This window comes from Aptenodytes patagonicus, chromosome 5, assembly GCF_965638725.1.
Source record: "Aptenodytes patagonicus chromosome 5, bAptPat1.pri.cur, whole genome shotgun sequence".
Taxonomy (NCBI): domain Eukaryota; kingdom Metazoa; phylum Chordata; class Aves; order Sphenisciformes; family Spheniscidae; genus Aptenodytes; species Aptenodytes patagonicus.
In genome coordinates this window covers 945,385-959,861 of record NC_134953.1, presented here as the reverse complement: position 1 = coordinate 959,861, position 14,477 = coordinate 945,385, and the positions used below count along the sequence as shown (strand labels likewise).

Genomic DNA, 14,477 nt, shown 5'->3' with positions numbered 1-14,477 from the left:
CATTTCAGTTCAACTTTAATCTAAAAGCATTATCAGATTATGACTGGCATAGATTAATTTATTTAACTCCATGCACAGAGCAGCTTTCATATTCAGAGAAAATGTGCTCTGGGTTGATACAGGTGTCCCCGCCTCACGGCATGAGAACTGCCTGCCTCACACTCTCTCTTCCATTTCGTGTTTGTTAGAAGTTCTTCAGGTTTCAAGGCAGGGGGTCCCAAATTTAATTTGTTTGGATAGCGTAACCTTAGCTCCAAAGCAGTTACCAGACAAAAGTGTTCAGGTTGTGGTAAGGTAGAAGATGCATGCTCTGGATTGATTACAGCCCTTTCAAACATTACTCTACATCTGCTGAAAATTATCTTGTTTTATTTCTTATGGGAATCTCATTTTCCCTGAAAAGTAGATCATGTTTAGGACGGCATCGTACTTACAATGGTGTTAGACAGCTGTGACATGCATTATTTGGACAGGAACTACTGCATCATAAACTATAATAATGTAGATGATCTTATTCACTGTTATGATATAAACATTAAATATTCACTTTTTATGCTAATGTCAGTTTTCAACTGTATTTACTAGTAGTTTGGGATTATTTTCATCTCCATTTGTTTGGGCCTGAGACAGACATTTGTCGTAGTCCAGTGGTGTGAGCATTCACAGCAGAGTTAGAAAAACTAAATTCAAGTTCCTGATTCAAGGAGTAAGTAATTATTGTGTAGTAGAGCAGCATGAACACACAGACCTTGCCGACAAACAGATGTGTAACAAATAAGTGAGTTTATCATCAGTTTCATCTCCTAAATGAAGTGGCACGCAGGCTCTCAATCGAGTTGATCAAGTTCACAGGAGGTAGTAAATCTTGCAAATCAGTTTAAAGCATGCAGCCTTGATTTACATGAGCAGAAGGATTGTCTGCCTCGTGCTGATGAGGGTCTTCACACTCCTGTGGAGTTGTTTCTGATGTTCTCTGGTGTGAGTTTACCACGACATCTCAATATGATTTCCCCTGGGGAACTAATTGCTCAAGCAAGTCTTGAGCAGTCAACAGCTGCATCATTAACAAAGTCATGAAACTCCTTTGTAGAATTTGGCTTCTAATTTATCGATGGGAACTCAGGAACCCCAAAGTTACACTGACATCAAGTTTTCTTTGGAGGTCCTGACAGACATTAGTACCTTTCAGGACAAAATCCTGAACAGCAGGTTCATGAGGCATACTTTGGATGACATCCTTTATCATTTGACATTCCCAGGTTGTCTAGCCATGTAATTGTTTTGCCTGTGTGTTGAGTATGTGTGTTTGGAGCTATACATTGCTTGTGGAGGTTGGAAACAATGTTAAAATTGTGACTTTCTCGCTCCAAGCTTTTCCTTGCAGTTCTGGTTGAAAATGCAGTAAGTATTGATAGAGGTCAGAAGCATGTCTCAAGTCAGAATTTTCCAACAAATACCCTTTTTTCTGAATTACACAGTTGTGTCCTCTGGTTTGTCTTTATTGGATGGTTGAGCTTCTGATGTACGGCTAGAACTACAGGAGCAATATGGCTATTTCAGAAAGAGAAGCTAGGAAGAAGGTTTAAGTTGAAAAGCTTTAATAAAGTAGCTGTTTTCAAAACTTGAGCTCCCATAACCCAGTAACTTGAGAGTCAAAAGAACCCCACCCAGACTGCTGTTAAATATATGTTCCAGAGACCATTGATTTTTGAAATACATCCTATAAGTGCTGATTCTGCAAGCGGTTCTTTGTTATAATCAGATCTAAAAGCCCTTTATCTCCTATCAGCTGATGGCTGTGCTATAACCTTTGGCTTCAGACTTCTGGTAGGAACATGGTACATATTTCTACAAAGAATGGAAGTCTAACGGCCTTATCAAATAACAGCAGTACTCATTGTGTTTAACAGTGCTGGAAATTAGTTTCTCGGGCACTGATCTCGACAGGTCGGCTGTCACAAATTGGTAGATGTATCTGTAAATACATCGGTCCTATAAATAAAATTCTGTCTGCAAGAAGTGGAAGTTAAAATTGGCACACTGCTGAACAAATGAAATGTTCTGAAGCACAAGGATGCACAGGAGAAATCCCTTCTGGAAAAGGTTTTCCTCATGTTCCATTTATCAACTTTATCTGCATAGTTTGTGCCTCCATAGAGGACACTATGGAGTTCTGTGCTGAAGTGAAATATGCTCCCCCTCCTTGCACCTACCCCTACTGAGTAAAAGAGAAATCTTTGTCTATCTCCTTTCAAATAAAAGGAATAAATTTATGTTTTTGCACTGGCATGTTTCCAGCTCCTTTTACGAATTCTTAGTGTTAATGCAGAATGCAAAACGTAGGGTATTTGAAAAGTCTAAGACCCTGATACGAAATCAGATAGAGTTTTTGAAGGGAAAAGGAGTGGGAGAAGGAATTGCAATGTCAGTCACCAGTGGTGAAGTAGTAAATGAATGTGTTACATTTCCCATTTTTTAATAGCTGTTTAATCATCATCTGTAGATTGTGCAAGACATTTTGGCCAAAACCTTCCATGTATCTTTATCATATACTTACTGCATAGGACAGCTGAAGAAGGCTTGGACAGTAAACTTTCTTTACAGATTTGAGACACAATATATACCGCACATGCACCTATACTGGTCTTTGAAGTCTGTTGAACCGTATTGATTTATGTCATCTGACAAATTGGTCAATTTTGTTTGGCAGTAGCAAAAGCTAAGAAACATCTGGACATATTTGAGAGCAAGCATCTACATTCAAATGTAGAAGATGCCATGGCTATAGGTACCTACCTGTATTGCTGCAGGCACTTTTATGTGCAGAAGCTCATCTGTCACTCCAAACTGGCAACACAGGGGGCAGTTCTCAATCTGAGATATTTAGCTTTCAGGAGTGTCATTAGAAAGCTGAATATTATTCAGTCATTCTCCTCCTCCGTCCTCCAGGTCAGCTGGATAGAAGGAGGTGTAGCTTAGTTCTTTCCTCTCCTGTGTCTCAGCTTTGAAGATTTAGTGACTACAGAATAATTTCCATCAGTTGTGATAGTTATGATGGCTGAATATTCACTGAATGTCCTGGTCTTTTCTAGTTCCCTGTTTATTAGTTTAGTGCAACAAAACGAAAATAAAACTATACAGATCTCTCCCATCACATTTTATCTGTTGGTTTGCTTTTTGAGGCTTTAGGATAAAACTGAAGTCATAGAAATAAATCATGTAGGACATCTAGCCATAGGCATTTTCAGTGAAATAATTTGTTTCCAAGAAGGTTTTGACTTATTACATGAAAATTAGCTTCTGGCAGGAAGAAGCCACGTTTCACAGATCTTGGACTATGTTTAATTTCTACAGGGCATGCCTTCAGCTAACAACACTGCTTCCACATATGCGAGCATAGTATTGGTGTTTAAGAGTAGAGCTGAAAAAAAAGGAGGAAGCAGTTTCTACTTGAATACTATTTATGACTCTTCTGAACAAAATGATACCATGGATTCTGTTTGAAGGCAAAAGGAGCGTCTGGCTGCTGCTGCTGCTGGAGAGCATATTTAGTTTGAATAATCCAAAGGTCACTTAAGATTGACTTTTCTATTGAACCTATTCTATTGAATTTTACTGCATTTCTCTTCAGAAAATGCAGTAAAATTGATTCTTAGAACGATACATTTAATTGAAAAGTAAAATATTTAGATGTAATGTTCCAGGGAGATATCCTGAAAACATGCATCCAGGTACGTCCAGCAGATGCATGAAGTACTGGTAGATATGAGATACTTGATCATCAGGAGCCTGGGAACTTGAGAGGCTGTCATTGTTTTACTGGTGAGGTAAAAGTAGGGCAAGAAGAGAGAAAATAGGACTTAAGATGGGATCTGAAGAAAGTCCGAGAGAGAAGAGGAGGCAGTTTGACACCACAGAATCTGTGCCAAGAATTTATGACCGTCAGTGAACAAGAACGTTATGCAGCAGGAAAAAAGGTTGGCCTTTGATAAGCAGTAGGGTATGATTTGAAAAGTAGGAGGGGATCCGAGCAGAGAGGGAAATGTGGGATAGTAAGACCACAGATAATCCTGAGGACTGTCAGGCAATATAAACTTACTGGAGAGAAATATCATATCAGAGTGATCTAAGCGAAATAATATGACAAGTACTACAGGTAACAGAGCAGCTATGATGTTACAGGCATTGATGAAAACGCATTCAGGCAAGGTGCTTGTTTACGTCTGTCCTCTGAATCTCACTAATTCTGATTCTGCGTTAAAAACCACACACTTCTCTTATCCTCTCTGTATCAGTTCTCAATTCGGGCAGGGTACTGTTAACCGTTTATGTAAACACTGAAAGATTTCTGCCTAACAGTCCTTCAGACTCACTGTACTTTCTGTTCTAGTTGGCGACGTGGGACTCTGAGAAAGGACTGAACGGTAGTCTACAAGAACGACGTCTGGGCAATGACTTACAAGGACTGACACTCAAAGTGGTGACTGTCTTGGTATGATCCTACTTGAGTTCAGGAAACAAACGCTCAAAATAAAAAGAATCTGACTGAGTATTTTGGGCACTTCCCTCAGTATTTTTCCCTATCGTTTTCAGTTCTGTATTTTTGGATGATCAGTTACATAAGCAAGGTAGATAGATCATGGCCTTTTATTATTTTATGTGAAGCTGTGCACTGTCAGAGAGCATTTGTTTGTTTGCTTATGCTGTTTTTCTGCATTGTAATTCCTACTGGGCATGGAACCAGCACAGGCCATGAGTGCACAGGGGTGCATTCCAGATACCGTACTCTGACTCGGACATGCAGTTTCCATCATTTCATGGATTTTAAGATCAGATGGGCCAATTATGATAATCTAATCTTGGCTCTTGTACACTGCAGGCTGTAAAATTTAATCAAGTGTTTCCTCCATCAAGCTCATAAATTCCCATTGAGATAAACTGTATCTTTTAGAAAGGCGTAGTCTTTCCAAAAAATCATTATGCTTTTGGGACTACCGTCTGTTAGTATCCGGAGTGGTAGCAGAGCTCCTATCAGCTAAGTGCTAAATTAGGGGCAAATTCGGGCTTGAATGCATTCCCGTCTAAAATATTGTAGTTTGCAGCTTGCAGAATGTGGTGTCTTTCTGAGATTTTTATTTATCTTTTTCTGAATCATGGTACAAATAGGAAGTACCGCATAAGATCATTAAGGCTCTCCTCCCAGCCCCCAGTTTTCTTTCCTCTCTCTGCTGACAGGTGAGGTTATGCTGTAGTTTATGTGGGAGGTGAGCAGATCCCTTCCACGAGAATGTCAGTCGCAAAGGCGGCCAACTGCGATGGCTGTGCCGCCGGCAGCCCCGGCGTTCCCCCGCAGGAAAGCCCATCCCTGACAGAAAACATACCGCAAAATGCTGCATTTCCTGGGTCCCAAAACATACTTTAATATAAAATACTCCAGGAGCCAGTAACCATGAAGGTTATTCTTTGAATTTTCAAAATTTTAAATATTCACAAAATGCAGCATTTTTAGCTCGTTTCAGTATGTCTCCTGGATAAAAGATTAATCATTGTCTGTAAAAGAGGGCTTTCTAAATCTGACATGCTCTGAGATAGATGGACAGTAGTAATGTTCCTATTTAGGACTCTACGTGATTAACTTAATATCTAAGGTAGGTATCTGTGCCTTCTTTATAGTCAGCGAGAAGAGGCAGGTACTTCAGAGAGCAATTCATCCTGCGGACACCAGGAAGCTGCTAGAGGGGGTTGAATTGTCCTCTGGAGTCTCTGTCTCTCCTCACTGACTATAAACTGTGGAAAACCCAAGGCCACGGACAGGACTCGGGTGATGAAGCACTGGTGCCTGGTTGGGATGCCTCAGTATCCCACCTGGCCTACAGTTTTTGCCTCAGAAGGTTATGAGTGTCTCAAAATCTGTGCCAAGTTGTCCAGAATTAACTCAGGAAACATCCTTTTGCCAAGAAAAGCAAACGAAAAAATTTGTTTCAAGTATCAGTTAAGATATTGTTTTGTTCTCAGGAAGAACCTTTTGTGATGGTGGCGGAGAACATACTTGGGCAACCAAAACGATATAAAGGATTTTCCATTGATGTCCTGGATGCGCTTGCCAAGAATCTGGGCTTCAAGTATGAGATATATCAAGCTCCTGATGGCAAATATGGACAGCAGCTTCAAAACAGCTCCTGGAATGGCATGATTGGAGAACTCATTAACAAGGTACACAGAGAAGAAGCTGCATTTAAAAAAAAAAAAAAAAAAATCTTCGGAGTTGGGTGTCAAAGCTTTATAAGGGGGTGGTTTAAATTCTCCCTTTCCTCCATTCCAAATTACAAGAGAATGAATTAGGATGAAAGTACCAGTGCAGAAGACTTCTGAGCTATGGGTGGTTTGAGTGTGGTGTAAACTGTGCAATTTAAGACCCTGCACACAGGGTAGGAGCTAGACAGTCTGTTTTTCTATTTACTCCCAACTGTTCTCAACATAAATTATATCAGTGTAAATTTGTGTGTTTACATAGCTGTAAGAATAAGAAGAGAGGACATATAAGTGTGTGTGAATGAATGACTACAGAAAATAGAGAAAAAATAATGTATTCTTCTTAAAATATTAATTACTATTATTTTAATTTTTGTCATTATGTCTTTGCTACTTGTTTGTAGGTATGACTTTATTTGGGTCACTTTGTGGCAATGTGTTTGATAATGGTCAACTCTCTGACTCCAAAACAGGAAAAGCGTCCATAGTAATATACCATAAAGAAGTGTTTTGAAGGACCAGAGTTTAAACTGATCTCAAGATTATTCGTTCATTTAAAACTGAGAGGACCAAATTTATTTTCTTAATTACAGTCTTGCAAATCAGGAGTAAGTTAATTGAACTCCATTGAAGTAAAGGGGGGAAGTCCGTAGCTTAGAATCTGCTGGAGAATGAAATTAGTGTATTTTGTTCGTGTTCTCACTATCTGACATGGGACAAATGTTAATCAAGAAGGAGAATCAAAGGAATTAATATTCCATGTTGCTGCCCTTTGTAGAAAAGGTTACTCTTCTGCAGTGGAGTTATTACTGAAAGTGAAAGCTTTCTCATTACCTAGTAAGTAGGCGGCTCAGTATCTGGTAAGTAGATGTTTAGAAAGAAATAGAAGCAATTAAAGCAATAGCGAATGTGTGTATGATAATGGGATATTCTTGGTTGGTGCTAGGAAATATAAAGAATTTTGTACTTATTTTGCATTGGCATAAGCTGTTTGAATTTCATTGACTTGAAAATGTGGTAAGAAATCCTGTTAAATTTCTTTGGAAATTGCTTTCTTTGAAGCAACAAAGTATCTATTATGGTATTTTGAAATGGTATTTCTGCTACTAGCTTTTCCACTGACTCCAAAGGATTTCAAAGCAGACCTCCCTCACCTAACATTTGCTTTACTTCCCAACAAAATGTAGAGCTAGGAGATGAAAAGTACGTTCTATTTTTTGAAGAGAACTGGTTTTATTAAGATGGAAAAATATGCAAAATCTAATTGCAGCTCTTTAAAAGCTTTGGAATCTTATTTATTAACTCCTGTTTTATCTTTCATTGAGTTTTCATACTCTTTACGGACCCTCTATGTGTAAAACCTACTCGCTTTAAATGTTGAGGTCAAAACAGTTTCAGGAGTTAAGTTGCCTTTGGTGCATTCTTCCAGTTACTAGTTTTTGCAATCGCTTTATTCATTGTAAAAAACAAACAAAATCTTCCCCCCAGTTGTCATATGAAATCCCTTCATGACTACGGGCAGTTGGCAACTCTGCAGGGAGAACAACAAACATCAGCTCTTCACACCTTGCTATCAAATACACAAGCTAAATAAATGGTGTTTCTTTCTTATTGCTTGCGGTGCACCAGGTTAATATGGTTTGGAGTTTTAGGCATCCTTTGGAAAACAAGTGAGGGATAAAGGTTAAATAAATCGCACTCGTTCCAGAGAGGAGTCAGGGTGACGCTTTTTGTTCTAGAATATTTTGACAGGTTATGTTTCACTATTTTGCATTAGACCAGTGCAATTAATTAGTGTTCAAATGATGAAACTGATTCTAGTTTTATTTTTAGACAACTTGTTTTAGTTTGTCTAAACGTGTTAAATTATAGAAAGAAATGCATGGAGGCACTTGGTTCTTAAAAAGCTCCTCCTTAGGGCTCATGCTGGCAGAATTCATGGTGAAAGGAAGAGATCTGATCTGTTGCATTTGTCTCGCAGAGAGCAGACCTAGCCATCTCAGCCATCACTATAACACCAGAACGAGAGAGCGTTGTGGACTTCAGCAAGCGGTACATGGACTATTCCGTGGGGATCTTAATCAAAAAGCCCGAAGAAAAAATCAACATCTTCTCTCTCTTTGCTCCTTTCGACTTTGCGGTGTGGGCTTGTATTGCTGCAGCCATCCCTATAGTTGGTGTCTTGATTTTTGTCTTGAACCGCATCCAGGCAGTCAGGGCGCAGAATGCTTCCCAGCCGAGCCCTTCCGCTTCCTCCACCCTCCACAGTGCCATCTGGGTTGTGTACGGCGCCTTCGTTCAGCAAGGTACTTACTCTTTTATAAACACCGCTGACGGATGTTCAGAAATGTTCTGCCTTGGGTGAAGCAGGTCAGGACACGTTAGTCTTGGCCAGAACGGTCTAAAGATGAAAGAGAAGGCTCGTACGGGGAGGTAATACATTTTATTAGCCCCACTGATGAAAAGTGGGAAGAGGTCGGTAAGTTTGAGGGGTTATGTTCTGCTTTTCTGTCTCTCGGTAAGTCCATAAAAAACACTCCATGCAGGCTTTTCCAATTTGGGAAAATTATTGCGTGATAAATAAGCTACAGAGCTGCTTGGTGCAGAATTACAACACTTCAACTCTGAAACTGGCACCTTTTCTAACTGTTTAAATTTAATTTTAGAAATTTATATGTTTTTGAACTAATGTGAGACAGTTTATCTTTTGGTTCTTTGAACTGAATAGGAAAATGTTTTGTAGTCATGTAACTAACTTTACACTCAGGAATCTCTAGGCGTAGGACTAATTCTATTGAATTCAGTAGGATTGCTACCATTAACAAAGTTACTTTTGCAAATAATTGTTTGCAAAATCTGCCCACACAGCTTTTGTCCCGTATCTATAATGTTAGCACCATTCTTGGAAGGCAGGTTTTGTTGAATGCTAACATATGGGTATGTTGTTAAATTTTTTCTATAAATTTTTTTCATTGTGATTGCAAGCTTTTAAAGCTTCAGCTGGAAAATCCTTGCTATTGCTATCATCTCATTAAGGTGGCACCCCTGGTGCGTTTAAGTACAGTAAGATATAATCAGCACAAACATATGCTGAAGTGACTAGCACCAGCTGTAGGGTAAGGTTTGGTCTCCAACAATGTTCAAGCATAACTGTGCTTGAAGCCTGCTAGAAAGAAATCTTCACGTTGTTTGAAAAGTTGTAAAGAGTAACAAGTAGTGACACTAATGCTTCAGTCTTTGCAGATTTAAATACAGCACAGGTAGCACACAAACCATTGGACAGTTTCATGGTTTTTTTCCAAATCTAAAATCATCATTGAAAAGAGAGTATTACTATATTCTGAACACAGATGATTTAATTCCTGCATATTAGTTGTGCTTCACGATTAAACTTATTTTATTTAGAATATTTTTCATGTTCTGTGGATTTGATCCTCAATAATTGCCAAGGGAAATATTTTGCGAGATGATTTTCTACAACAGCATCCAGGGCAAGAGGTTGACTGGAGAAAACATAAATTATCAGTCTTGACGGAAGCAGTGCTTTTCTCACAGTGAAAGGGCAGTCTGGAGGGGAAGCAGAAATGCAGAGGGGTGGCTCCAACAAAGTTTAACATAACGGGGCACACAGAGGGTGATCTTAAATGGAAGCTGCTGAGAGGCCTTCTTTTTCTCTGTTTATTTCTAGGGGGCGAATCTACTGTCAATTCTGTGGCTATGCGCATTGTAATGGGAAGCTGGTGGCTCTTCACCCTTATCGTGTGCTCTTCCTACACAGCGAACTTAGCAGCATTTCTCACAGTATCAAGAATGGATAATCCTATAAGGTGAGAGCCTCTTCTTAACATGAAGCCGGTAACCTGGGTTTCACAGAAAGGTATTATCCATTTGAGCACTCATTCTTGCAAGAAGGAGATAATTCTCTAATAAAATACTCTGCTTTTTTGCAGTGGCTCTTTTTCTCTTCTCAAGCCCCCTTCTCTTTCACTCCTACCACCCCAAGCAGTTTTGACATGTGCACGGAGGGGACAATGGCACTTTAATTGTGTGTTTTTCCAGAAGAGGTGTCCTTCATGTTTATATGTATTTTGCTTAACTAGAGCTCTCAGTGCTTCAGCTGTCTTTATTTCTTCCTTGAACATCAGAGGGAACTGTCACCTCTAGGGAACTATATAACATTTCACTTCTCACCTTCAATGTGTAATTTTATGTTCTCAATATTTTGATATACAATGTTTTTTATACTATTATTTGCATGTAAGGTAATATAGGTGGTCTTTTAAAATATAAATGTCCAAAATATAAATGGCCAGATTCAGTGGCATTATTTGCAGAAAAAGCTTCTTCTCAAGGACGAAAAGATAACCGAACCTGACTCCAGGATAATAGATGTAATATAGCAGTTGTTTTATTAAATTTATATATAATACTCTACAGTTGTGTCGGCAATATTGTGATGATAAATTACAGCTTCTGTAACAAACCCAATTTATCTTGCACCTTTGACTTCTTTTCTCTGCTGTTTGCCTACTAATCCATACCCAATGAGAATATTTTCAATACAGCAGATCTCTGAGCAGCTCCAGAGAGGTGCTGGTTGTTTGATGGCAATTTGTGTGTGTGTGTGTGTGTGTAGTTTGTTTTTCTTCAGAAAATTTAAAGGCTAAAGAATGTTTTCATTTTTTCTCTCAAAACACGGACAAAATTTCCAACTGCACACTGTCATGGAGTACTGGGAGGGCCGTTGATCTTCCGTGGTCAGTGCCGACAGGATTAGAGCCTGGTATCTCATGTTTGGTCTGATGGAGTGGAGAGGTGGCCAGAGGGACGGGCAGCGCGACACAGGCTCTCCTCCTAGAAAATGCTGAGCCAAGGATTTTAGGTGCTAGGGCGCGACACAGTTACTCTGTTGGTTTCACTTGGGGTTGCACTGGGAAAACTGGGACTGTAATCTTTGTGCTCGGCTCCTGAGCAGAGGCATTGGCACTTAGGTGAGGCTGGCACTTGAAAAAGATGCTTTTGCCTTCTCTGGGGTTTCTTATATAGATGAGTTTAACAGTATTTCCAATTTTTAACTTGCCATTGTGTACTTGCAGGTAATGTAATGCTTTGTATGGATATAGTGTTGTTATAATAATAATAATAATAATAATAATAATAATAATAATAATAATAATAATAATAACCACCAGCCCCAAACCATAAAAAGTTTTGTTTTTAAATTAATTTTCTGTTAGTTTGACCAAAATAAGTGGGTTTTCACAGTAATAGAAATAAGAACTACAAGTAATTTCTGGAAATAACATGAGAAACTAAACAGAATAAAACCCGCAGAGTATCTGTGAGGCCTGGCTGCAATGGGAATAAGGTTAAGCTCAATGAATAAATTGCTCTTGAAACCCAAGACAGAAATAGTTATCTGGGAAGCTTGAATAATGATCTTCTTAAAAATTTCTGAAAGGTCTAGTTCCTTCATGGCAGAAGAAATTGCCTGTTTGGTCTACTGAGCACCTCCCAAAACTCAGCAAAGTTCAGAGAAGGACAAAAGTTGGGGTGAAATGCAGTGAGGAATCTGCAAAAAGAGACACAGGTTTAAGAGCAAAACTATGAACTATCAGAGGAGGCCTTTGAGGCTGAGCTACTACAACATTTACAAGGGGTTCTGATTCGCCTTCTTATTAAAACGAAAGGACATTGCTAAGACTCTTGAGGGAGGGAGAGAAGATTTTTGGGTAAAGGAGGTGCTTGGTGTTGTTTTGGGACTTTAGAGCCCAGACGCCCTTCTACTGTTAGAGATGGCAGCTGAAGAGTTATAACTAAATGCCCTTCTATACCTAAGGGTAGCTGCCACTTCTCAGGTTCCCAATATCACATCCCCTTGTACAAGGCGAGGATACAGAAAGAAGAAAGCACTCTGCTGTGATCTGCAAACACCAGCAGAGTAATTCAGGTGCCAAACCAGAAATGTCTAAAGTAATTTAAATTGCCATAAGGTTCACTGCCTGTGCTCCAGCTACTTGGCTTATAAGGGTGGAGGTCTCCATTAGGTGTTGTCAGCCACAATGTGGATTATTCATATTGCCTGGGGTCTCTAAAGCCTGGATGCTTTGGCTTAGGCACCCAAATCATTCCCCAAATAATCTGAAATGGTAGTTGTCAGAAAACTCTTTGATTTGATCACTGGTTGGCATAACAGCCAGTTAAGGGACTTGCTTGTCTTGGCTTGCCTATGGCTATTTTACAAAGTTTGCAGAATGTCCCTGAGATCCTGTTACTGAGAGGGAGAGAGATCTGGACTAAACCCTCTCATTGAAAACTGCTAGTGCCTTAGGAGAGAGGGGATGGGGTAAAGAAATAGGTTCTCTGGAAACTCTGTTGAGCCTTCATCCATTTCTAAGCTATGATGAAGATATTTTCATGTCCCCACTCTTCAGGAGAAACATCTTATAAAATGTCGTTTCAGCTTTAGAACAAATATTTTTCCTGAGAAAGTAAACTACTGCCTTACATGAATGCATTGTGGCCTGGTGTCTCAGCTCCCAGCACTACTTAGCTTCAGCATCATATGATGTGGAGTGACTATTTTTGCCTTCTAAATTTGCCACTCAGCTTGCCTGCATTATATCTTTCACAGACCCAGAAAGGAATACTTACTTGAAATCCATTTTTCCCACCCAAAGAGGCACAATGAGTTATAGCTGAAAATTTGCTCACCAGCTGAGAACTACCAAATCCATCTGTGTATACTTCCATTGTTAAGAAACCAACCCCCCACCCTCTCAGTAAATGTGTGCTGTTATCGCTCCCTCCATAGGAAAGTCCTCTGGTGTTCAGTACTGTTGCTGCTAAATTGCTAGCAGGAGAGAAAATAGTATTATGGTGCTGCAGTAGCTGCAACATAGTTAAGATTTTCATTACAAGACTGATTTTCTTCCCGAGCCCCCTCCAAAATGCCTAATAAAAGTTGTTTCAGCATCAAATTTGGCATGTGTGGTCTGTGACTAGCAGAATAGGAGTATGTTTGATTGAATAACTAGGTGTCAATCAACCCAGTGTTCCTTACCTCCACAATTTCACTGCAAAACAAGTGTGTCATAGAAATCATAAATGATATTTATTAGAAGGGGCTTGGTGAGACATTCACTGAAGCAAAGCTGAACTGTTGGAAGGCAGATTTTTAGAATTAGCATGTCAGATGAAAGCCTGCTGATGAGGGAATAGGTTTTTTTTAACTGGTATTGGCAAATCTCACAAGGCTTTTCCACCCTGCCATGAGTTTCAGGGACTGCCTGTGGCTCACAGAAAAGTGAAATACCCAGGGTAGGGGCACGGCAGAAAGCAGCTTTGATGTGCTGCCTGTATTTCTGTATTTCCTGACAGAGACTTCCTAAATCCCAGATGGGTTCCCAAGTGCTGTGCTGTCCAGGTGCCCGGATCCCATGTAAGAAACATGCCTGTCTTGGAAAGAACAAAAATCTTCTCTTTGGATTTTCCCAAGCCCTCAAGAGCTTCATCACAAGCCTGATAATGGGGAGAGGCACTGGCTTTCTGGTTTGGCACGGCTGCGCGTGCTGCCTTGCTCCTCGCGTGTCCCGTGTGCCCATCACTCGTCCCGCTGTGACAGGGTGGTGGGGAGGGTCAGAACGTGGAGTTTGAGGCACACATCAAAACCTCTGGCCCTTCAGAAGATCGAGGATAGCAGAAAATAGCGTGAACCTTCCCCACCTGTGCTCCATTTTCCAGTTGCTAGCGGTTGGTACTTCTGCACCCCTTTGCTCTTTCAATACTGCTTCTCTGAGCCCTCTGCCCAAATTACCTCTTGTGCTCTTCTCATCTTCTCCCTGCCCCAACCTCACAACAAGGGAACAAAGGCAATGTAGTGGTTACCTCGGGATTTCTGCGCTCGTGGAGATTCACAGGCAGGGCAGTGAACCATCAAGCAGACTTCCCGACCGCACGTGGGCAGAGGAGGGAGATGTTACCTGGTTCCAAAAGAGAAGGCACTTTTTGCGGATGTGCTGGTGGCAACCACTCTGGAGCTCAGGCTAGGAGGCTGTGATCCATGTTCTAACTTTGTAAATGAGCGATTCTTAATTTTTGTTTTTAAATAGAAATCTAGGTAATGTTTACAGCCTGTGCTCTAAACTTGTTTAAACCCAAGTGATTTGCATTTATTATTCAAATATTTGCCTTCAGAACTGTATGCAGGTGAGAAATCTTCTAAT

General features: G+C 40.1%; 1 protein-coding gene across 4 annotated transcripts in view; it reads left to right on the top strand.

The window, feature by feature from the left end:
* GRID1 (glutamate ionotropic receptor delta type subunit 1) overlaps positions 1 to 14,477 on the top strand; it is a 556,909-nt gene that overhangs the window by 496,197 nt on the left and 46,235 nt on the right. For 3 of the 4 annotated variants that reach the window (XM_076338288.1, XM_076338286.1, XM_076338289.1), the window contains 4 exons: positions 4,391 to 4,492; positions 6,016 to 6,213; positions 8,234 to 8,558; positions 9,941 to 10,079. In XM_076338288.1, the coding sequence (XP_076194403.1) occupies positions 4,391 to 4,492; positions 6,016 to 6,213; positions 8,234 to 8,558; positions 9,941 to 10,079 (764 nt within the window). The remainder of the gene's footprint in view (positions 1 to 4,390; positions 4,493 to 6,015; positions 6,214 to 8,233; positions 8,559 to 9,940; positions 10,080 to 14,477) is intronic. The other variant, XM_076338287.1, reaches the window with a different exon arrangement.